This window comes from Mus musculus, chromosome X (genome assembly GCF_000001635.26).
Source record: "Mus musculus strain C57BL/6J chromosome X, GRCm38.p6 C57BL/6J".
Lineage (NCBI taxonomy): Eukaryota > Metazoa > Chordata > Mammalia > Rodentia > Muridae > Mus > Mus musculus.
In genome coordinates this window covers 69,928,755-69,954,678 of record NC_000086.7, presented here as the reverse complement: position 1 = coordinate 69,954,678, position 25,924 = coordinate 69,928,755, and the positions used below count along the sequence as shown (strand labels likewise).

General features: G+C 42.7%; 1 protein-coding gene and 1 long non-coding RNA gene across 2 annotated transcripts in view; one reads left to right on the top strand and one right to left on the bottom strand.

Moving 5' to 3' along the window:
* Positions 1-25,419, top strand: part of 1700111N16Rik (RIKEN cDNA 1700111N16 gene) — a 214,329-nt gene extending 188,910 nt beyond the window's left edge. The window contains exons 8-9 of the long non-coding RNA NR_033213.2: positions 5,579-5,623; positions 24,990-25,419. This is a non-coding gene — a long non-coding RNA (RIKEN cDNA 1700111N16 gene). The remainder of the gene's footprint in view (positions 1-5,578; positions 5,624-24,989) is intronic.
* 1700020N15Rik (RIKEN cDNA 1700020N15 gene) lies at positions 8,699-9,398 on the bottom strand. The gene is made up of 2 exons (NM_029316.1): positions 9,229-9,398; positions 8,699-9,074 (listed from the first exon to the last, which is right to left on the bottom strand). The coding sequence occupies exons 1-2, from the start codon at positions 9,331-9,333 to the stop codon at positions 8,841-8,843; spliced, it is 339 nt and encodes a 112-aa protein (NP_083592.1). The 5' UTR covers positions 9,334-9,398; the 3' UTR covers positions 8,699-8,840.
* Positions 25,420-25,924: the final 505 nt, after the last annotated feature.

The window sequence follows — 25,924 nt, the reverse complement described above, 5'->3', positions numbered from 1 at the left end:
ACAATAAACACCTATCATGTTCTATGGATTAATAGACAGAAGTAGGATTATAAGGATCAAATTATAATTCCCTGTTTAATAGTTTGGGGCAAAACTTCACAATGTTTTGTGAAATGACTGCACCAATTTACATTCTAACCAATAGAGTACAGGGATTACCTTTTAGCCACAGCCTCATTAATAGTTATCTTCTGTTTCGTTTTATGCTTTTTATGCAGTCTTTGTAACAAGTGTGAGATAAATTACCTTTTAAATCACATCTTAATGTCACATTTTTGGTGTAGGAGTGGGCCACTATCCTTGCAGACAAGAACTTTCAAACATCAGTACAAGCATCACAAGATTTCGAGGCTTTGTTTGTTTTTGAAAGGAAATTGTATTTGGCTTTCTGTGTTCTCAGTTTGAAGCATATTTGTTTAACAGGAAGCATGTGTACTTATTCATGATTAGAATCTGCTGCACTACAGAAAATTCACGACTTTTGAGAGTTAGTATGTCTGATGAGAGAAAATTTAGATGAAGACTGGGTATAGCTACTAATCCAGCCTACATTAGAGATCATTGATGACTGAAAGCTGTCAGACCTCTCAATTTAGAAGACTTGTTCTTATTAAGTGTAAATGGTGAAATTAAAGATTCACAAACTAGCCAGGGGACAAATAATAGAAGAAGGATTAAAGCACCTCCAAATTTGATCACTGCCATCTTTTACATGGCAGATGGGCTGATACAGCATTAGCTGAGAGCACACTTTAATCTATGTCCTATGAGATCAAGGCCCTCACACTATATGCCATCGATAAAGGATCAGAATGTAATTTAGGTAGTGTTCTTAAGAGCACTGCCTGAAATGTAAATAAAGAAAATATCCAAAAAAAAAAAAAAGTGATGCCACATGTCAGAATTGGAATGCCTGCCACAGTATTTATGTTACCACTGCACAGCCCATTTGTTATTATGGTTCAGTTAGATACACTAAGAATAGGCAAAATCTATTTTGTACCCAATTTACCAAGTTATTTTTCAGTCCATTCCTAAAACTGCCAAAGTGTGAGAAGGTGTAGGCATGCTGGTGTGGTTTGGAATGGCTGGGCTGCAAGCCACTTAGGAAGTGCACTCCACTTCTCAGCCTAATCTTTAGAGGAAGCTTAACAGAGGAAACGGTGATACAAAAGATACTCCTGTGTAAAGTCCTATCAGGCACAAAATGCCCCTTTTCTTTAGTTTCTACTCAGAGACTCTATAAAAGGAATATATGATGTAGTTTCTTTTCTGCTTGGCAGGCAAGAGATTATGAAAGGAGGGGTGAAAGGAGCAGGTCTGTGGTGCCTTCAGTGTACCATCTTCCAGAATATGGGCTCTCCATGTTTGAAATCAATTCTATCAGATCTTCACGTCTATTAGAGTACATAGAGAAAAGCAGGGTTTCTCAAAAATGTCTATCTGTTTCAGCAGATCTTTTTATGGGAAGAAAGTGAAGTTTCACTCAAAGTCCTCCCCATCTACTGCTTTTGGCATCTTACAAGCATATTTTGCCTATCACCTTTTCTTCATGTGAACATTTCAGGCAAAATCTCATCCAGATGTTGTCAAATCCATTACAATTATAAAAGGTCAAAAGGACATTCTGATGTTCTGACAATGTCCAAAGCCTGCCTTTCCACCAGAAGGGAAAGAACAACAGCAAGCTCTGTGGGTCATGGCTTTATTTCAGAACTTAGAAGTCAAGAGTATTCAAAAACTTCAACACTAGCAGGCAACCTATATTGACTATTAGAGGGATAGCCTGTGTTTAAAAATATGGGTTTAATTGTCAAGTGAAGGAACTAGATCCATATGAGAGTTCGATATGCTAGCAAGAGGCTCTAGCCACTAATGTCTTAGTTTGGCATGCACACCAGATTTGGAAACTGCAGTGACCCTGCAAGAAGACCTGCTGGAAGTGTCCTGTGTCTCATACATTTGTTTTCTCTCTGTGTCTTCATGTGGTCTCCATGTGAAATAGAAGTCATGCAATTGCTTGCAGCTGAGAAGTAGCAGTGCAATAAGAGTCACAGCATTTTACTTAGCATTCTAACACTTACTATAGGAATTCTGATGTCAGATGCCTGAGAGAAAAGACAAAACCCATTACATAATATGGAAGGCCACCATAAATGAAACCATGACTCTTATTTAAAGCATTATTACAAATGCCAGGATTGCAACAGAAGATTTCTGAAAAGAGTTATTAGAGCCATCTAAGATATGGGACCCCTCTGTGCTTGTGTATGACATGTATGGTGATGGAATCATTTCTGGCTATATTTAAGTTTTCAGTTATCACAGGAGATACAGTATATTCATGTCTTATCCATATAGCATACTAGATAGGATGGGCTTCTGGAAATGGAGGAAAGGCATGGTGGGCCTCACCTCAGGTCTTCTGCTCTTAACAAAAAGCCAACAGTATTGGCTGTCCTCACCTGAGAATCCAAACATTCTGTTTACTGACGTCTCCAAGTACGTGCAATGAAGCATTCATTTCTGAGGTCTGCTGTTTGCTCACCCAAGATGCATTGCACTACTTAAACATTTAGAAGGCAGAATAAAACAGATCAGGGAAGATGAAAAAATATTGGAACATTGGGGAAAATATTTGTAGCTCAGAGAATTGTGAAATATTTACAGCTTAGAAAGCTGTTATTTATGTTTGAAGACTTTGAAGAATTTTTGGAAACAGTATTCTAAAACCTAATAGAAAAATATGAAAAAAGAACCAAGAAGATAACTCATAAAACAGATATTGAATTACTCTTTGCCCATGTTAAACATTTATTTATTCTTTCATTTTGTGGAGGTGTATGTGTGAGCAAAGTGTCATGGTTTGTATGTAGGAGAGGACAATTTGCAGGACTCAGTTATCTCCATCGACTGTTTGGGCTCTAAGTATCAAACTCAGATCATAACTAGTGGAGGCAGGTACTTTAACCCACTATGTCCCCACACTGGCCACATTTACCCATATTAAAGTTGTTTGGAGTCAGTGAGAAGGTTCAGTGGGTTAAGGTGACTGCCTCCAAGCATGACCATCTGAATTCCTTCCCTTAGAGGGAGCCACTTGACCGGAGGGAGAGAATGACTCCTACATATTGTTCTCTGATCCCCATTGTGCGGTGTGTGTCCCTGTACACACTAGCATGCACAAAAATGAAACAAGAATAAAGTTGTTTAATATTATTAAACTAAGTACAACAAACTGAATATCTGTATTTCTCTGATAGATAAGGAGATTGTAATTGAAATTAAAGCTATTGTGACTAGTTTGGGTGGAAATGCTGAATCTCTCATGGGTGGATTAGTACTCTTATAAAATATGGCACATAGTGTTCTCTATCCACTTCCAGCATGTGAAACACAGTGAAAGGTAATAACTTTATACCAGGAGACTCCAAATCTGCTAGTGACTTGGTCTCAAATAGGACATACTTCAACCAGTGAAACAATTTCTGTGGTCAACCAGTCACCCAGTTTATGATTTTGTTGTGCAACCCAGGATTCAAAATGCAAATTTAAAACCTATCTCGAGGAAGAGAAATTGTCTTAAAATGGACAGACTTTAGAATTAGGTAAGAACTTTAAAGTACTATAAGTGCATTTCACATGTTAGAAGACTTTTTAGTAGGGTTATAGAAAATCAGAAGGAACATGTACTTATAGAGATGAAAACTACAGTGTCTATGATAAGGAATGCAATGTGTGGGATTAATAATCAATTATACATGACATTCTGTATTTGAAGCTATACCAGAAGAGCTATATCCAATCTAACATTGTATAGGAGTCGCTCACTCTGATCAGGCTTATGAGAGGTTTATCCCGGGAATTTAGGGTTGTTTAACCATTTGAATATCAATCAGTGAAAAAAAAAAGCACTCCAAGCAGAGACATTTATCAGGTGATGAATACAGGGCCTTTCTCCAGTCATATAAAGCAGAAGCATACATGGTAGTGAGAAGTCAAAGCTTAGCCAGAATTTTTTAACCTATATTTTCTCACCAATTGATAACACAATATTCCAAAATGAAGGAAGTATTTCTGTACTTTTCCTTCTCAACAGAACACATTTTCTACAATACTCATAAATTTTATAAATGCTCAGAAAATAAACATAGTAAAAAAAACGCTTTTATTGATGCTCTTACAAGGAATTACTAATATAAAAATATAAGAAAATGAAATCATAGCCAAAACCACTTTTACAGTTTAAAAATCCCACAAGTTACAGGAACTCCAATGGAAGAGTTAGGGGAAGGACTGAAGAAGCTAAAGGGGATTGCAACCCCATAGGAAGAACAACATCAACCAAGCAGACTGCCCCCCCCCCAGAGCTCCCAGGGACTAAACCACCAACCAAAGAGTACACATGGAGAGACCCATGACTCCAGCCTCTTTTGTAGCAGAGGATGGCCTTGTTGGACATCAATGGAATGAGAGGCCCTTGGTCCTGTGAAGGTAGAGGAATGCCAGGGCAGGGAGGCAGGAGTGGTTGAGTGGAGGAGGGTGTATAGAGGGGTTGCGGAGTGGAATTCAGGAAGGGGATAACATTTGAAATATAAATAAATAAAATAACCAATAAAAATAAAAATCCTACATGTAATGGGAATACTTTTGCTTGCTTTTGTAGTAAATGTTTTCCCCCCTCACATAAATATTCTGTTCCATTTCCCTTTCTTCTACTCCTCCCAGTTCCTCCCCACCACCACTCTCATCCAGATCAACTCCTTTTCTGTTTGTCATGTCTGGAGCAACTTGGTATCCATCTCTTGGGGGTGGTGGGGGCACCAAACCCTGACACTATTTCTGATGCCATGTTCAGCTTACAGACAGGAGCCTAGCATGGCTGTCCTTGGAGGGGTTCTACCAGCAGCTGACTGAGACAGATGCAGATACTCAACATCCAATAGATAGAAGTTGGGGGGCCCCTGTGGTTGAATTAGGGAAAGGCTGGAAGAAACTGAGGAGAAAGGTGACCCCACAGAAAGATCAGCAGTCTCAACTAACCCAGAGAGATCTCTCAGACACAGAGCTACCAACCAGGCAGCATACAGCAGCTGGTCAAAGGCCCAATGGCACATATAAAGCAGAGGACTGTCTGGTCTGGCCTCAGTGGGAGAAGATGCACTTAATTCTTGAGAGACTTGAGGCCTCAGGGAAGGGGGAGGAGTGGTAGTGGGGGAACACCCTCTCCAAGGCAATTGGAGAGGAAGAACAGGATGAGGAACTGTGGGAAAGGTCTGGGAAGGGGGAGCAATGACTAGAATGTAAATTAATAAAATAAATTTTAAAAACTCAGGCTTCTTAAGGACAGTAATAAAACCAAATATAATAAGAAAACAAAGACCAACACATTGGAATTAAACAAAACAAGCAGAAGGAAAAGATGTCCAGAGAAGTTGTTCTCAATTCCTTCTAGCTCTTAACACATTCTGCCTTCTCTTCTATTGGGTTCCATGACTGCTGAGAGCAAAGACTTGATCTTTAGAACTGTGTGTTCCTAGGTCTCTTACTCTTTTGTATGTGTTCTCATTTGCTGCAGGAGGAAGCTTCTCTAATGATGGCTGAGCAATGTGCTGAGTGATAGGTAAGTATAGGAAAATGTCATTAGAGTCATTTTATTGGCTTTTTTTTTTTTTTAAAGAACAGTAGAATTTGGTTTTACCCTAAGTCGCTGGACTATCTAGTTTCATGTTTTTGGTCACCCCAGCACTGTTAGGTATGGGTTCCATGTTGTAGAGTAGGCCATATGCCAAATATGATGTTTTGTTACTCAACAGCATTGAATATCAAGGGCTTTGTAGCTACGTTTCATTTTTACATTTCTCTTTTGGTATCATGCAGAGTACCTTCCTATACCAAAGATGCTAGAAAGATATCTGCGTAGGCATGATATCTACTTTTCTATATACAGTGATTTGTGTGGTATTGCCTTCAGCAACGGTGCCTTCCTGAATGGTTCTTAATTGAAGAAAGATGTCATATCAGCACAGACTGAAACATCAATATAGAAAAAGGATCCAGCCAGGGCTGTCCTTCTCTGGACTGTCATAGTCCTGCCGTCGTTTAGAATGTGGTTTCCATGTGAGACGCCTCTGTATCCTACCTCAACTTAAGGCCTGTAGGCTAGAAATGAGCACACAGAAGCCACCACTGGCTATTCCCAGCAGGAGGAACAATGAGGGAAGGAGGTAGTGAGTCCTATCAGCCAGGGTTGGACCACTGCACAACAGGGCATATGATTTCACTTCCTGAACATAACCAGTTTTTAAAAGGAAAACCACTGAAACATACTAAGGCAAAATGTACTTATTCATATATGAAATAACACAAATCACAGCAAGCATTCAGAATTTAGACCAAGGGAAGACTGGGGGTGGTATTTAATCACTAGCATCCTTTGGTGTTAAACATTGTCAGGAAGATGGGCATAATAATAACAGAGCCACTTTCTTCTGCTCTGTTCAGATCACAAAATTCTCCAGAGAGCATCTGCCAAGTGCAGTCCATGTTTACTGTTCCCATGCTCCGTAATCCATGCCCCACCCACAGCTGCTTAATGACAAAGTGGGTTAGAGCCTCACCAAACACCATCATTGTGTCTGTGTGGTAGATTTCAGTGGGTTGAGGGGGTTGCTGGTTTTAAGGGCAGTTCATTCTTTCCATCTCAGGATCAGCTGGCTGCCAGCTGAGGTCACTGTCAGCTGAGGCCACCACTGCCAGCTGAGGTAACTGTCTACCTTTTGCGCAAGAGTTGTCATTGTACATGTGATACATATCATACCTCTCTCCATCTGGGTTTCTCGACCTCCTATTGGTCCAACCTGTAAGGGGAAGTTTGTATATACTGCCATGTTGTGACTAAATCCTTATTGTTAGCCTTCCTGCTCAGATGGGAAGGTATCTTGGGACTCAGAAGCCCAGAAACCACAGCTCTGAGGGGGAGAAGGTCTACCTGCTGTAGAAATTATTTAACCCGTACCTGGTGTTTGTACCCTGCCTTAGACCAATTATTTCCTGGATAAAAGACACACCCCCCCAACCTTTATATTTATACCAAGCCTTAAACAGCACAAGGGCTGGGCAGACGACTACCCTCTATACTGTTAGAATCAACTTTCCTATCGATAGCCTGAGCTATTACTTACTATGTTTCATCTGGGCTGATCTCAACTACAGTTGGCCAGCCCTCGGGGCCATGTTTTTATGACTCCTAATCAATGGAGCCTTCCCTTCCTCCTCCTCCAACTTCTTTGTTTTGTCATGGTTCTCCTCTGACCCCAAGCCCAGGAAACCTAAACCCCACCTGTGTCTCTTTTGTCTAGCTATTGGCTGTTGGCATCTTTATTTTCCAATCAGAAATAACTTGAGGGCAGAGTCTCTTGAGCCTATGTGCAGACGCTAGGCCTTGGCATTTCAATAGACAGTAAGACCAAACCTCAACATACCCCAATGGAAGGGCACCCTGAGACACAGCAGACCAGGAATCACACAGCTCTGAAGTGGGGCAGTGTCTCAATGGAAAAGGCATCCTGAGACACAGTGGTCCAGGAACCTTACAGCTCTGAGAGGAAGCCTCCTCAGCAGAGGCGCTGCAGCTCCCAGGGAGTGTGTTCCCAGCTGAGCTGAGCAGCTGAGGAGCTCGTCTGCCCCTCCTCTTTGCTTCTTCCCTTCTTCTCTTCACTGCTTCTTGTCTTCTTCAGTGAGAGAGTCACAGCAGGCAGCAAGTCTCATGAAAGAGATGTATTGGATTTATTGTTCCTGGTTGTGGAGTAACGGATCCAGGAGTGGCTGCCTATTTTCCCAAGAGGGAGCAGACAGCAGCAATTGGACAAAGGCCATTGCTTATTATGTAGGGGTTGTTGCTGCATGGCACTGTCTAGGGTAGAGATTTCCGGGGTGAGAGGGCTGGTTGGATTTCAAGTACTGAGCTTGGGGGAGCTCAGGGACTGATGGGCTTTTCTGTTCAGGGATTGGTAGGTTTCTGTGAGAAGTTCAGGGATTGGTAGGTTTCTGTGAGAAGTTCAGGGATTGGTAGGTTTCTGTGAGAAGTTCAGGGATTGGTAGGTTTCTGTGAGAAGTTCACAGATTGGTGGGTTTTAGTATTCAGGGATTGACGACTTTAGTTCAGACGTTCACCTAAAACTACCATAATCTGGGGAGGGTCCTGTTGAGGGGCTGGAGATGGACTTTGTGGCAGGTACAGAGACTGGAAACACAGTTATGAGAGTTAGGGAGGTCTGGGAAGCAGGCTGTGCCTGCTGGAGCTCTTCAGGCCTGGCCTCTTTCCTGCCTTGAGGGTTTACAAAGTTTACAGAGTATACAACGTTTACAACGGGCATCCATTGAAGGAAAAGCCTTTCCTGCCTCTTAAGTGGCCTGAATAACCAACACTTAGCTCCTACATCTGCTTCACCTTAGACCCTCAATCTCTGAGGACCTGCCTCCTTCTCGACCTATATGTTTGCATCCTGCTCCACACTCTGCAAATGTTCCACCCTTCCCAACCACCCACCTTCCTTGTCCTCCCCATTTCCATTCCATTCCTCCTCCCACCTATACCCCCTAATCCTCCCTCCCTCCTGCTCTCACACCCTTCCTAGCCTGACCCTTCCCTATTCTCCACTCCCCTGGCTCCCATCAGAGAACACAGAGACAGGCATTCACTCCTAAGAGCTTGATTTTATTTCATCATCTGACCACCAGGGGCTGCAAAGTTGCTGTCTTCACAGTTGCATACTGGTCAGGGTGGAGACCTCTGGATGCTGATAGGTGTTTCTGAGGTCTCTGTCCTCCATCCTTCTTCACTGGCTGTCCAGCTCATAGCTTGTGGTGCTGCTGGTACTGCTGTCCTCGCTCTTGTCAAGATCATACTGTACATCCTGGTTAGGCTTCTCATTTACGCGATGGTAAAGGCATAATCTTTGTGGTTTTCTTTCTTTCTTCACCTTAACCAAGGGAGTCTGAGCTCTTGGGGGGAGTGGCTTTTTCACAGTGGCTTGATTGAATATGTTCATAAACACTGGTTTCTTAGTTTCCTGGAAGGAGATCACAGGGAGGGATTGGTTTGGAGAAAGAAAGTGGAGATGGGGAGGAAACAGGAGCTCATGGGAAGGGGCGAGGTCTCGGGGTGAATGTGCTGTGAGGACAAGGTAGGGAGACTAGACAAGGGGTAGAGGTGAAGCAGCTCACCTTGACTTTATATTTGAATTTCTCATTCTTCTTCACAGCTTGGGTGGTGGCACTTTTTGATTCAGCCATGTGAAATTCTTGTAACTTTGTATTTATTAACCCCATTTCGTTGTTTTACTGGAATTTAGCCAGGACCTTCAGACCCTCTACTGAAATTTCTCTTGCTGGATAAGGAGTAGCCCTGCCCTTGCATTGTTTGGTCAGGAAGCCACGCCCCTACCTAGTCTAGCCCCGTGGGTGGGGGAAGGGCTTAAAAGGCACAGAGTACCAATTTGTTGGCCCTGTAGGGAGAGTGTGGGCTAGGTGGTCTGCTTAGGGAAGAGAGGCATTACCTTAGCCTCCTAGGGTCTTCCATACTGCCCTGCCCACCCATTCTCACTTCCCCACGTGAATTTAGGAGGGAGACAGGGCAAAGCGAGGGTGTGCCTCTCTACATTTCCCATACACATGAGAGTCAGTGGTGTATTCCATGTTCTCCCGCTCTTCCTTATTCTGTCCCTCTGGTATGTGTGTGTGTGTGTCTGTGTGTGTGTGTGAGTGTGTGTGTGTGTGTGTGTGTGTGTGTTAAAGTGACTGTACTTCTCTGTAGAGATGCGCTTCCGTGCCTTTTCCTTGACATTCTCTCTGGAGTACCTCCATTGCCTCACGTCTTGGTTAACCACTATGTTCCATCGCTTTGCTTTGTCCTAGAGTCTGCTTATGATTCCTTGGTTTTTGTTTTCCAGTGAAAACTCATTGCGTTTAGCATGTCACTATGGGTAGACTCTCTGCATTGGGAATCCTATTTTTATTTCAAGTCTGAGGGTCATGTTAGTGCCCTACAAGATTTGGGATTTGTGGTTTGTTTGGAGAAGGTGATGGTAGTGAGCTGAAGCAAATATTCACATGCCAGAAGGTGGCCATGCTGGAAATTGTGAGTGAAGACTAATGTTCATTCATGGGGAAGAGGTTCGCACAAGCAGAGGTGCATGGGCCTCAGGAGTAACAGTGTTCTCCACCTGTGCCAGTAGGAACCAGGGTCTTTTTTTTGCTAAATTTTATTGCTAACTCTGTTGACATCCTGCCTTCCTTAGAGCCCTTCTCACAATTGAGACACTAGTGGATTTAGTTTTATGAATAGCGCTAACAGGTTTCTTTTGTCTTTTTTTTCTCTTATTTTTTTTATTATGTATTTTCCTCAATTACATTTCCAATGCTATCCCAAAAGCCTCCCATACCCTCGCCCCCCCCCACTCCTCTACCCACCCATTCCCATTTTTTGGCCCTGGTGTTCCCCTGTACTGGGGCATATAAAGTTTGCCTATCCAGTGGGCCTCTCTTTCCAGTGATGGCCGACTAGGGCATCTTTTGATACATATGCAGCTAGAGTCAAGAGCTCAGGGGTATTGGTTAGTTCATAATGTTGCATCTACAGGGTTGCAGATCTCTTTAGCTCCTTGGGTACTTTCTCCAGCTCTTCCCTTGGGGGCCCTGTGATCCATCCAATAGTTGACTGTGAGCATCAACTTCTGTGGATAGGCCCCAGCCTAGTCTCACAAGAGACGGCTATATCATGGTCCTTGCACCAAACGCTTGCTAGTGTATGAAATGGTGTCATCATTTGGAGGCTAATTATGGGATGGATCCCTGGATATGGCAGTCTCTTGATGGTCCGTCCTTTTGTCTCAGCTCCAAACTTTGTCTCTGTAACTCCTTCCATGGGTGATTGTTTCCAATTCTAAGACGGGGCAAAGTGTCCACACTTTGGTCTTCATTCTTCAGTTTCATGTGTTTTGCAAATTGTACCTTATATCTCACTATATTAAGTTTTTGGGCTAATATCTAAAACCATCTAACAGGTTTCTTATTTTCCTCCATAGAGAACAGTGTAATTTTATCTTACTCATGTATCACCCAGTATATAGACTCAGTCTCCCATTCACCTTTTCATCCCAGTAGAAAATGGGTTAGCTACAGGCACTATATTACTGAATATCTAGCAAGTTCAGCTGCCTGAGGTCTTCACCTTTGTGAGTTTTTTGTGTGTACTCACTTTCAGCATGTCCTCCTGGCATGCTCAGCCAGCATTCTTAAAGCACCTGAGAGAGAGCTTTAGTACAGGGGTGGTACTGGTCACAATAAGCTGGGCTCTTCCACATCACTCAGCAGTCAAGAAAATGTACCACAGACCATTTTGGTAGAAGCATTTTCTGAATTGTCTTATCTTCCAAAATGACTCTGGCTATGTGAAGATAACATAAAACTAGCCATCACATGAAACATCCAGAAACCATTCTAGTACTTGCCACACATATAGAATGAAGTTAAAAACTGTCTCCTGAGAGGCTATGCCAACAACTGACCAATTCAGATGCAGATGCTTGCAGCCAACCATTTGACTGAGCATGGGGACCCCCAAGGCAGGAGATAGAGAAAGGACTGAAGGAGCTGAAGGGGTTTGCAACCCCACAGGAAGAACAAAAATATCAATCAACCAGACCCCCCAGAGCTCCCAGGGACTAAACCACCAACCAAAGAGTACACATGGAGGGACCCATGGCTCTAGCTGCATATGTAGCAGAGGATGGCTTTATCTGGCATCAATAGGAGGGGAGCCCCTTGGTCCTGTGGAGGTTCGATGACCCAGCATAGGGGGATGCTAGGGTGGTGACATGGGGTGGGTGAGTGGGAGGGGGAGCATCCTCATAGAAGCAGGGGAAGGGGAGGTGATAGGAGACTTGCAGAGGGGAAACCTGGAAAGGGGAAAACATTGAAAGGTAAATCAATAAAATAACCAAAAAAATTAATAAGGAAGACACAAGGAACATCTGAGCGTGGTACAATTCTTGTGTTTGATATTCCAGCTGTAGATTAGTAATACTGTCAAAATTCACAAAAATTACAGTATAGGATATGAATATTAAACTAATCTAAAATAATCACTTATGAAATTCTGCATTTTTAAGTTTTAAGTAATTTATTTTTTAAATCAATTCACATGTGTTTGAATACTGAAACAGCTTCCTTTACATTATTTTTTTTAAGTTGGGTAGATGTTCTTTTTTTTATTGCATTTTTTTAAAATTAGGTATTTTCCTCATTTACATTTCCAATGCTATCCCAAAAGTCCCCCATACCCTCCCCCACACACCACAACTCACCCATTCCCACTTTTTGGCCCTGGCATTCCCCTGTACTGGGGCATATAAAGTTTGCAAGTCCAATGGGCCTCTCTTTCCAGTGATGGCCGACTAGGCTATCTTTTGATACTTACACAGCTAGAGTCAAGAGCTCTGGGGTACTGGTTAGTTCATAATGTTGTTCCACCTATAGGGTTGCAGATCCCTTTAGCTCCTTGGGTACATTCTCTAGCTCCTCCATTGGGGGCCCTGTGATCTGTCCAATAGCTGACTGTGAGCATCCACTTCTGTGTTTGCTAGGCTCCGGCATAGTCTCACTAGAGACTGCTATATCAGGCTCCTATCAGCACAATCTTGCTAGTGTATGCAATGTTGTCAGCGTTTGGAGGCTGATTATGGGATGGATCCCTGGATATGGCAGTCTCTAGATGCTTCATCCTTTTGTCTCAGCTCCAAACTGTGTCTCTGTAACTCCTTCCATGGGTGTTTTGTTCCCAATTCTAAGAAGGGGCAAAGTGTCCACACTTTGGTCTTCATTCTTCTTGAGTTTCATGTGTTTTGCAAATTGTAACTTATATCTTGGGTATTCTAAGTTTCTGGGCTAATATCCACTTATCAGTGAGTATATATTGTGTGAGTTCCTTTGTGATTGGGTTACCTCTCTCAGGATAATGCCCTTCAGGTCCATCCATTTGCCTGGGAATTTCATAAATTCATTCTTTTTAATAGCTGAGTAGTACTCCATTGTGTAAATGTACCACATTTTTTGTATCCATTCCTCTGTTGAGGGGCATCTGGGTTCTTTCCAGCTTCTGGCTATTATAAATAAGGCTGCTGTGAACATAGTGGAGCGTGTTTCTTTCTTACTAGTTGGAACATCTTCTGGATATATGCCCAGGAGAGGTATTGCAGGATCCTCCAGTAGTACCATGTCCAATTTTCTGAGAAACTGCCAGAATGATTTCCAGAGTGGTTGTACAAGCTTGCAATCCCACCAACAATGGAGGAACAAAGAATTCTCACTTGAGGAATACCAAATGGCTGAGAAGCACCTGAAAAAATGTTCAACATCCTTAATCATCAGGGAAATGCAAATCAAAACAACCCTGAGATTCCACCTCACACCACTCAGAATGGCTAAGATCAAAAATTCAGGTGACAGCAGATGCTGGCGTGGATGTGGAGAAAGAGGAACACTCCTCCATTGTTGGTGGGATTGCAAGCTTGTACAACCACTCTGGAAATCAGACTGGCGGTTCCTCAGAAAATTGGACATAGTACTACCAGAGGATCCCGCAATACCTCTCCTGGGCATATATCCAGAAGATGTCCCGACCGGTAAGGACACATGCTCCACTATGTTCATAGCAGCCTTATTTATAATAGCCAGAAGCTGGAAAGAACCCAGATGCCCCTCAACAGAGGAATGGATACAAAAAATGTGGTACATTTATACAATGGAGTACTACTCAGCTATTAAAAAGAATGAATTTATGAAATTCCTAGGCAAATGGATGGACCTGGAGGGCATCATCCTGAGAGAGGTAACACAATCACAAAAGAACTCAAATGTTATGTACTCACTAATAAGTGGATATTAGCCCAGAAACTTAGAATACCCAAGATAAAAGATACAATTTGCAAAACACATGAAACTTAAGAAGGAAGACCAAAGTGTGGACACTTTGCCCCTTCTTAGAATTGGGAATAAAACACCCATGGAAGGAGTTACAGAGACAAAGTTTGGAGCTGTGACAAAAGGATGGACCATCTAGAGACTGCCATATGCAGGGATCCATCCCATGATCAGCTTCCAAAAGCTGACACCATTACATACACTAGCAAGATTTTGCTGAAAGTACCCAGATTTAGCTGTCTCTTGTGAGGCTAAGCCGGGGCCTAGCAAACACAGAAGTGGATGCTCACAGTCAGCTATTGGATGGATCACAGGGCCCCCAATGGAGGAGCTAGAGAAAGTACCCAAGGAGCTAAAGGGATCTGCAACCCTATAGGTGGTACAACATTATGAACTAACCAGTACCCCGGAGCTCTTGACTCTAGCTGCATATGTATCAAAAGATGGCCTAGTAGGCCATCACTGGAAAGAGAGGCCCATTGGACTTGCAAACTTTATATGCCCCAGTACAGGGGAATGCCAGGGCCAAAAAGTGGGAGTGGGTGGGTAGAGGAATGGGGGGGAGCGTATGGGGGCCTTTTGGGATAGCATTGGAAATGTAAATGAGGAAAATACCTAATAAAAAATATTTAAAAAAAAAGAAAGAAAACATATCAATGTGACCTGAACAGTTTCAAGACAGAAACAAATTGATTAACAAAATGCATAAAATAATATTAGGCTAGAACTCAAGCAAAAAACCTAAAATCCATGGTGATAAAAATAAACAGTTGGAAGAATAAGTAAATGCAAACAGACAAATCTTATATATGAAATTAGAATAATTTATGCAAGTATCATCTATTCAAATAACTAAAACATTTACTCCCAAGTCATTAATGCTGTCCTTTTAAAAATGTCTTTCTTATGTAGAATATGTGCGGTTGTGGTGGTGGGGATAATGGAAGAATGAGTTTTGTTGTGGTGGAGAACCCTGACAGACACTGCCTCAGACAGATCATCGAGGGGAACATGAACAGCAACACGTCATTCTGAGAGCTTATTCCATTGACAGGGTATAAAGAAAATGGAACTTTTCTTCCATGATCTTCTTTCTCAAAAACTTGTAAGTCCAATCTGATTACAAGAAAAAAGATATTGGACAAATTCTAGTCGAGGGTCCTTTAACAAACTTTCTGAATTACTTCTCAAAACTGCCAAAATTGTTACAAGGGAGGCAGTTCTCTCAAAGCCAAGAAGGACCTAAGCAGACAAGAGGACTGAATACAATCTTGCATGGAGCCCTGCTAATTAGAGTAAAACTAAGGAAAATGGAAAAAGTCTGCACTTAAATGATAACAGTGTATCGATAGTAACTCATTCGTTGTGACAATTGTGTCACATTAATAGTAACCATAGCGGACATTTTTGTGAAGTGCATGATTACATGAGTATGTAATTTACTCCTAGAACTGTCTACTCCATTAATGTTATGCTACTCTGAAAACCCACCTGCTCTCTAAAAGAAGCAGAGTGAGATATGCTCGGGATATTCTGATGGACTTGGTAGATAAAATAGTGGATTGGGCACAAACTTAGTAGTGTAAAAGGCAGCTTCAATTTTTGGCTGAATTTGCTTAAAGTCACAAAGGGCAACATTGAGACGAATTGTTTAGAAGTGAATTCTGTGATCATTAGACATATCCAGGGAAATAAAACACTTAAGATATGCCATCCCATGTACAGAGATCCTGGTTAGATTAATCTGTACATGACCGTGCTACCTCTGTCCTATTTACAATACTCATTGGAAATAAATTAATTTTCATTTTTAAGCCAAAAGAAGAGTTTGTACAGAAAGAAGAGAGAGAGAGAGGGAGGGAGGGAGGGAGGGAGGGAGAGAGAGAGAGAGAGAGAGAGAGAGAGAGAGAGAGAGAGAGAGAAAGAACAGGAGAAAATGAATTAACAAAAATTTCAGAAGATAGACCTGGTGACTTACACATATGGAAGCTAACACATAGAAGGAGTTGGCATCCACATGAACATCCAGGCTAGCATGGCCTCTGTAATGAGTTTGAAGTCATCATGGTCTATATAGCAAGATCTGTTCTCAAAACTACAAAACAACCAATCAAACAAAAGACATATGCTAATAAATTCTATATAAATCTAAATTTCAAAAAGCACTCCACAGAGGCGGAAGCACAGAGGCGCTGAGGCAGCACCCTTTGTGGGCCGGGGACAGCCAGCCACCGTCCGGACCAGAGGACAGGTGCCCGCCCGGCTGGGGAGGCGGCCTAAGCCACAGCAGCAGCGGTCGCCATCTTGGTCCGAGACCCGCCGAACTTAGGAAATTAGTCTGAACAGGTGAGAGGGTGCGCCAGAGAACCTGACAGCTTCTGGAACAGGCAGAAGCACAGAGGCGCTGAGGCAGCACCCTGTGTGGGCCGGGGACAGCCGGCCACCTTCCGGACCGGAGGACAGGTGCCCACCCAGCTGGGGAGGCGGCCTAAGCCACAGCAGCAGCGGTCGCCATCTTGGTCCGGGACCCGCCGAACTTAGGAAATTAGTCTGAACAGGTGAGAGGGTGCGCCAGAGAACCTGACAGCTTCTGGAACAGGCGGAAGCACAGAGGCGCTGAGGCAGCACCCTTTGTGGGCCGGGGACAGCCAGCCACCGTCCGGACCGGAGGACAGGTGCCCGCCCGGCTGGGGAGGCGGCCTAAGCCACAGCAGCAGCGGTCGCCATCTTGGTCCGAGACCCGCCGAACTTAGGAAATTAGTCTGAACAGGTGAGAGGGTGCGCCAGAGAACCTGACAGCTTCTGGAACAGGCAGAAGCACAGAGGCGCTGAGGCAGCACCCTGTGTGGGCCGGGGACAGCCGGCCACCTTCCGGACCGGAGGACAGGTGCCCACCCAGCTGGGGAGGCGGCCTAAGCCACAGCAGCAGCGGTCGCCATCTTGGTCCGGGACCCGCCGAACTTAGGAAATTAGTCTGAACAGGTGAGAGGGTGCGCCAGAGAACCTGACAGCTTCTGGAACAGGCGGAAGCACAGAGGCGCTGAGGCAGCACCCTTTGTGGGCCGGGGACAGCCAGCCACCGTCCGGACCAGAGGACAGGTGCCCGCCCGGCTGGGGAGGCGGCCTAAGCCACAGCAGCAGCGGTCGCCATCTTGGTCCGAGACCCGCCGAACTTAGGAAATTAGTCTAAACAGGTGAGAGGGTGCGCCAGAGAACCTGACAGCTTCTGGAACAGGCAGAAGCACAGAGGCGCTGAGGCAGCACCCTGTGTGGGCCGGGGACAGCCGGCCACCTTCCGGACCGGAGGACAGGTGCCCACCCAGCTGGGGAGGCGGCCTAAGCCACAGCAGCAGCGGTCGCCATCTTGGTCCGGGACCCGCCGAACTTAGGAAATTAGTCTGAACAGGTGAGAGGGTGCGCCAGAGAACCTGACAGCTTCTGGAACAGGCGGAAGCACAGAGGCGCTGAGGCAGCACCCTTTGTGGGCCGGGGACAGCCAGCCACCGTCCGGACCAGAGGACAGGTGCCCGCCCGGCTGGGGAGGCGGCCTAAGCCACAGCAGCAGCGGTCGCCATCTTGGTCCGAGACCCGCCGAACTTAGGAAATTAGTCTAAACAGGTGAGAGGGTGCGCCAGAGAACCTGACAGCTTCTGGAACAGGCAGAAGCACAGAGGCGCTGAGGCAGCACCCTGTGTGGGCCGGGGACAGCCGGCCACCTTCCGGACCGGAGGACAGGTGCCCACCCAGCTGGGGAGGCGGCCTAAGCCACAGCAGCAGCGGTCGCCATCTTGGTCCCGGGACTCCAAGGAACTTAGGAATTTAGTCTGCTTAGGTGAGAGTCTGTACCACCTGGGAACTGCCAAAGCAACACACTGTCTGAGAAAGGTCCTGTTTTGGGCCTTCTTCTTCGGCCAGGAGGAGGTCCAAATACAAGATATCTGCGCACCTTCCCTGTAAGAGAGCTTGCCAGCAGAGAGTGCTCTGAGCACTGAAACTCAGAGGAGAGAATCTGTCTCCCAGGTCTGCTGATAGACGGTAACAGAATCACCAGAAGAACAATCTCTAAACAGAGTCAACTATAACTACTAACTCCAGAGATTACCAGATGGCGAAAGGTAAACGGAGGAATCTTACTAACAGGAACCAAGACCACTCACCATCACCAGAACCCAGCACACCCACTTCGCCCAGTCCAGGGAACCCCAACACACCTGAGAACCTAGACCTAGATTTAAAAGCATATCTCATGATGATGGTAGAGGACATCAAGAAGGACTTTAATAAATCACTTAAAGAAATACAGGAGAACACTGCTAAAGAGTTACAAGTCCTTAAAGAAAAACAGGAAAACACAATCAAACAGGTAGAAGTCCTTACAGAAAAAGAGGAAAAAACATACAAACAGGTGATGGAAATGAACAAAACCATACTAGACCTAAAAAGGGAAGTAGACACAATAAAGAAAACTCAAAGCGAGGCAACACTAGAGATAGAAACCCTAGGAAAGAAATCTGGAACCATAGATTTGAGCATCAGCAACAGAATACAAGAGATGGAAGAGAGAATCTCAGGTGCAGAAGATTCCATAGAGAACATCGGCACAACAATCAAAGAAAATGGAAAATGCAAAAAGATCCTAACTCAAAATATCCAAGAAATCCAGGACACAATAAGAAGACCAAACGTACGGATAATAGGAGTGGATGAGAATGAAGATTTTCAACTCAAAGGTCCAGCAAACATCTTCAACAAAATTATTGAAGAAAACTTCCCAAATCTAAAGAATGAGATGCATATGAACATACAAGAAGCCTACAGAACTCCAAATAGACTGGACCAGAAAAGAAATTCCTCCCGACACATAATAATCAGAACATCAAATGCACTAAATAAAGATAGAATACTAAAAGCAGTAAGGGAAAAAGGTCAAGTAACATATAAAGGCAAGCCTATCAGAATTACACCAGATTTTTCACCAGAGACTATGAAAGCCAGAAGAGCCTGGACAGATGTTATACAGACACTAAGAGAACACAAACTGCAGCCCAGGCTACTATACCCAGCCAAACTCTCAATTATCATAGAGGGAGAAACCAAAGTATTCCACGACAAAACCAAATTCACGCATTATCTCTCCACGAATCCAGCCCTTCAAAGGATAATAACAGAAAAAAACCAATACAAGAACGGGAACAACGCCCTAGAAAAAACAAGAAGGTAATCCCTCAACAAACCTAAAAGAAGACAGCCACAAGAACAGAATGCCACCTTTAACAACTAAAATAACAGGAAGCAACAATTACTTTTCCTTAATATCTCTTAACATCAATGGTCTCAACTCGCCAATAAAAAGACATAGACTAACAAACTGGCTACACAAACAAGACCCAACATTTTGCTGCTTACAGGAAACTCATCTCAGAGAAAAAGATAGACACTACCTCAGAATGAAAGGCTGGAAAACAATTTTCCAAGCAAATGGTATGAAGAAACAAGCAGGAGTAGCCATCCTAATATCTGATAAGATTGACTTCCAACCCAAAGTCATCAAAAAAGACAAGGAGGGACACTTCATTCTCATCAAAGGTAAAATCCTCCAAGAGGAACTCTCAATTCTGAATATCTATGCTCCAAATACAAGAGCAGCCACATTCACTAAAGAAACTTTAGTAAAGCTCAAAGCACACATTGCGCCTCACACAATAATAGTGGGAGACTTCAACACACCACTTTCACCAATGGACAGATCATGGAAACAGAAACTAAACAGGGACACACTGAAACTAACAGAAGTGATGAAACAAATGGATCTGACAGATATCTACAGAACATTTTATCCTAAAACAAAAGGATATACCTTCTTCTCAGCACCTCATGGTACCTTCTCCAAAATTGACCACATAATAGGTCACAAATCAGGCCTCAACAGATTCAAAAATATTGAAATTGTCCCATGTATCCTATCAGATCACCATGCACTAAGGCTGATCTTCAATAACAAAATAAATAACAGAAAGCCAACATTCACATGGAAACTGAACAACACTCTTCTCAATGATACCTTGGTCAAGGAAGGAATAAAGAAAGAAATTAAAGACTTTTTAGAGTTTAATGAAAATGAAGCCACAACGTACCCAAACCTTTGGGACACAATGAAAGCATTTCTAAGAGGGAAACTCATAGCTATGAGTGCCTTCAAGAAAAAACGGGAGAGAGCACATACTAGCAGCTTGACAACACATCTAAAAGCTCTAGAAAAAAAGGAAGCAAATTCACCCAAGAGGAGTAGACGGCAGGAAATAATCAAACTCAGGGGTGAAATCAACCAAGTGGAAACAAGAAGAACTATTCAAAGAATTAACCAAACGAGGAGTTGGTTCTTCGAGAAAATCAACAAGATAGATAAACCCTTAGCTAGACTCACTAAAGGGCACAGGGACAAAATCCTAATTAACAAAATCAGAAATGAAAAGGGAGACATAACAACAGATCCTGAAGAAATCCAAAACACAATCAGATCCTTCTACAAAAGGCTATACTCAACAAAACTGGAAAACCTGGACGAAATGGACAAATTTCTGGACAGATACCAGGTACCAAAGTTGAATCAGGATCAAGTTGACCTTCTAAACAGTCCCATATCCCCTAAAGAAATAGAAGCAGTTATTAATAGTCTCCCAGCCAAAAAAAGCCCAGGACCAGACGGGTTTAGTGCAGAGTTCTATCAGACCTTCAAAGAAGATCTAACTCCAGTTCTGCACAAACTTTTTCACAAGATAGAAGTAGAAGGTATTCTACCCAACTCATTTTATGAAGCCACTATTACTCTGATACCTAAACCACAGAAAGACCCAACAAAGATAGAGAACTTCAGACCAATTTCTCTTATGAACATCGATGCAAAAATTCTTAATAAAATTCTCGCTAACCGAATCCAAGAACACATTAAAGCAATCATCCATCCTGACCAAGTAGGTTTTATTCCAGGGATGCAGGGATGGTTTAATATACGAAAATCCATCAATGTAATCCATTATATAAACAAACTCAAAGACAAAAACCACATGATCATCTCGTTAGATGCAGAAAAAGCATTTGACAAGATCCAACACCCATTCATGATAAAAGTTCTGGAAAGATCAGGAATTCAAGGCCAATACCTAAACATGATAAAAGCAATCTACAGCAAACCAGTAGCCAACATCAAAGTAAATGGAGAGAAGCTGGAAGCAATCCCACTAAAATCAGGGACTAGACAAGGCTGCCCACTTTCTCCCTACCTTTTCAACATAGTACTTGAAGTATTAGCCAGAGCAATTCGACAACAAAAGGAGATCAAGGGGATACAAATTGGAAAAGAGGAAGTCAAAATATCACTTTTTGCAGATGATATGATAGTATATATAAGTGACCCTAAAAATTCCAACAGAGAACTCCTAAACCTGATAAACAGCTTCGGTGAAGTAGCTGGATATAAAATTAACTCAAACAAGTCAATGGCCTTTCTCTACACAAAGAATAAACAGGCTGAGAAAGAAATTAGGGAAACAACACCCTTCTCAATAGCCACAAATAATATAAAATATCTCGGCGTGACTCTAACGAAGGAAGTGAAAGATCTGTATGATAAAAACTTCAAGTCCCTGAAGAAAGAAATTAAAGAAGATCTCAGAAGATGGAAAGATCTCCCATGCTCATGGATTGGCAGGACCAACATTGTAAAAATGGCTATCTTGCCAAAAGCAATCTACAGATTCAATGCAATCCCCATTAAAATTCCAACTCAATTCTTCAACGAATTAGAAGGAGCAATTTGCAAATTCATCTGGAATAACAAAAAACCGAGGATAGCAAAAACTCTTCTCAAGGATAAAAGAACCTCTGGTGGAATCACCATGCCTGACCTAAAGCTTTACTACAGAGCAAGTGTGATAAAAACTGCATGGTACTGGTATAGAGACAGACAAGTGGACCAATGGAATAGAATTGAAGACCCAGAGATGAACCCACACACCTATGGTCACTTGATCTTCGACAAGGGAGCCAAAACCATCCAGTGGAAGAAAGACAGCATTTTCAACAATTGGTGCTGGCACAACTGGTTGTTATCGTGTAGAAGAATGCGAATCGATCCATACTTATCTCCTTGTACTAAGGTCAAATCTAAGTGGATCAAGGAACTTCACATAAAACCAGAGACACTGAAACTTATAGAGGAGAAAGTGGGGAAAAGCCTTGAAGATATGGGCACAGGGGAAAAATTCCTGAACAGAACACAAATGGCTTGTGCTGTAAGATCGAGAATTGACAAATGGGACCTAATGAAACTCCAAAGTTTCTGCAAGGCAAAAGACACTGTCTATAAGACAAAAAGACCACCAACAGACTGGGAAAGGATCTTTACCTATCCTAAATCAGATAGGGGACTAATATCCAACATATATAAAGAACTCAAGAAGGTGGACCTCAGAAAATCAAATATCCCCCTTAAAAAATGGGGCTCAGAACTGAACAAAGAATTCTCACCTGAGGAATACCGAATGGCAGAGAAGCACCTGAAAAAATGTTCAACATCCTTAATCATCAGGGAAATGCAAATCAAAACAACCCTGAGATTCCACCTCACACCAGTGAGAATGGCTAAGATCAAAAATTCAGGTGACAGCAGATGCTGGCGAGGATGTGGAGAAAGAGGAACACTCCTCCATTGTTGGTGGGATTGCAGGCTTGTACAACCACTCTGGAAATCAGTCTGGCGGTTCCTCAGAAAATTGGACATAGTACTACCGGAGGATCCAGCAATACCTCTCCTGGGCATATATCCAGAAGAAGCCCCAACTGGTAAGAAGGACACATGCTCCACTATGTTCATAGCAGCCTTATTTATAATAGCCAGAAACTGGAAAGAACCCAGATGCCCCTCAACAGAGGAATGGATACAGAAAATGTGGTACATCTACACAATGGAGTACTACTCAGCTATTAAAAAGAATGAATTTATGAAATTCCTAGCCAAATGGATGGACCTGGAGAGCATCATCCTGAGTGAGGTAACACAATCACAAAGGAACTCACACAATATGTACTCACTGATAAGTGGATACTAGCCCAAAACCTAGGATACCCACGATATAAGATACAATTTCCTAAACACATGAAACTCAAGAAAAATGAAGACTGAAGTGTGGACACTATGCCCCTCCTTAGAAGTGGGAACAAAACACCCATGGAAGGAGTTACAGAAACAAAGTATGGAGCTGAGATGAAAGGATGGACCATGTAGAGACTGCCATATCCAGGGATCCACCCCATAATCAGCTTCCAAATGCTGACACCATTGCATACACTAGCAAGATTTTACTGAAAGGACCCAGATGTAGCTGTCTCTTGTGAGACTATGCCGGGGCCTAGCAAACACAGAAGTGGATGCTCACAGTCAGCTAATGGATGGATCACAGGGCTCCCAATGGAGGAGCTAGAGAAAGTACCCAAGGAGCTAAAGGGATCTTCAACCCTATAGGCGGAACAACATTATGAACTAACCAGTACCCCTGAGCTCTTGACTCTAGCTGCATATGTATCAAAAGATGGCCTAGTCGGCCATCACTGGAAAGAGAGGCCCATTGGACACGCAGACTTTGTGTGCCCCGGTACAGGGGAACGCCAGGGCCAAAGGGGGGGAGTGGGTGGGTAGGGGAGTGGGGGTGGGTGGGTAAGGGGGACTTTTGGTATAGCATTGGAAATGTAAATGAGCTAAATACCTAATAAAAAAAAAATGAAAAAAAAAATAAAAAAAAAAAAAAAAAAGCACTCCACAGATATAGCTGTCACAAATCTATTTTCTCCATTTGAACATTGCTGAGATGAGAGAAGACCACCAAGGTTTTGGATATTTAAAATGATTATTTCAATAATGTTGAAGTTTGTACAAAAGAAACTAAGAATTACAAACATATCTTTTTTTGGGTTTTTTGTTTGTTTGTTTTTGGTTTGTTTTTTGTTTTTTTGAGACAGGGTTTCTCTTTGTAGTCCTGGCTGTCCTGTAACTCACTTTGTAGACCAGGCTGGCCTCGAACTCAGAAGTCTGCCTGTCTCTGCCTCCCAAGTGCTGGGATTAAAGGCATGCGCTGCCACCACCACCAGGCACAAACATATCTTTCTATGTCTGTATAGCCCCTGTTTTTCTTATTTCTGAGTTAAAGGAAGCAGAGAAGCCATTTTTTGCATGTTGAGCAATAGAAATGAAGATTCTGTTTCTGAACATAGTTATTCATGTAGAGCTTGCATTCTTTCCCCAGGAAGGAAGCAAGCAAACCACCCCCAGCATGTGGCCTTTCAGACCTGAGGTCTTTCTCCACTACCTGTGGTCATTGTGTGAGTAACAGAGTGATTGATTCCTTGCCTCTAGGACTCCTTTTCTAGGCCCTTACTTGAGTTGCCACAGGATAAAGAATGGAAAAGCGTCAAGCCAAACTTTTCTAAGCAAATGTCTTCCAAATATTGTCTTTCTCTTTCATTGTCCCTTCAGATACTTAGTAGAGTCATCACTTATCACAACCTATTGCCATCCTTGCTCATATTTCTTACAGGTATACTGTAGGCACCTTCTAATTGCAGGTGAAAAAACTGAAACTACCAAGTGAATGGTCAGAATGAATGGTGGGCCATGATGACATATTAGCAGTTGTGGTGGCAAGAGGATAAAAAATAATGTGAAGTCATACTTCTTGATCGCAGATTTTTGTGTATTAGGGATCCAGGACAGAATATTCATTGTAACCTCAGTTTGCATCTGGGAGCTAACTAGGTGCTTAGAAGAATTACAGAAATTCAGGAACATCCTGGTCTGTGTCCTCTGTAGTTTGAGAGTAAATGCAGTAGACAAGGTCAGTATATTTGTATTTTCTCCCTAACTCAAAATGGGCAGTAGATGAGAGAGACAATTATTTCAGTCAGTTATTTGAAAAAAAAAGCCTAATTATAATTGTTTTTATTTTTATTTTCAGGTGATTTTATTGGCACTTAGACAGCCTGAGGTCTACAAGCCTGTAATTATCCAGAAAACAGATAAGTCAGTATTTTCCTTAATTATACAAGAGAAAAAAAAGGGGGGGAAAGGGAATTGTGGAGGGTTTTATTTCAGGCTGAATTTTTATCCAATCTAAACTGCCTAAAATTCCAAGCCATTGCCAGGCCTGTGGACCTAGCAGTCTGAGTTTTTCTATGTGATTTGTGCCTTCTACATCAACTACCAAATCAAATGGAACTGGGAATTACCGCACCCACTTTATAAGCCAATTTGTATTGTAAAACATTTGATTACTTAAATCTTTTTTCATGGAAGACACGAATATTTTACCTTTCTGTACTGAAAAATGCCATTGAGCTGCTCAGCCACTGCCATTTGCTTTTGCTGCATTAAAATCCTGATTCAATGAAAATGCCACGGAATTGGACTTAAAAGATGATTATATATCTCAGCTGAATTTTGTATCGTCTTCACTTTGTACAATTATATCGCTACTTAGTAGGCATTCAAATGGAAAAGGGTATTTATCAAGCGAAGGCAAATCATGTTATATGCTAATTTGGCAAAAGTAAATTTGTTTTTTATGGTAAGTGCATGCATATGTCATGTATTTTGGAACAATATACAATTACAAAACCACAATTTTTATGGAAGTTTAAAATGTCCACCCTTGTAGAAATAATTTCTAATTTTAGATAGGAAAAGATACTAAGTAGTCCAGGCTGTGGAAGGGAGCCCAACACCTAGAGCCCAACAAGTCAGTCACCCTGAGAAGGCTGGATGAGCACTTCTTGCTGATAGGCCTCAGACTGTGAACATCTCAGTGGTTACCATGATTGTCATGAGTAGATCTTCTGTCTCAAGATTCTTGAGTAAATCTTACTGTTATTCTATCCAATGAAAGAAGGAAAA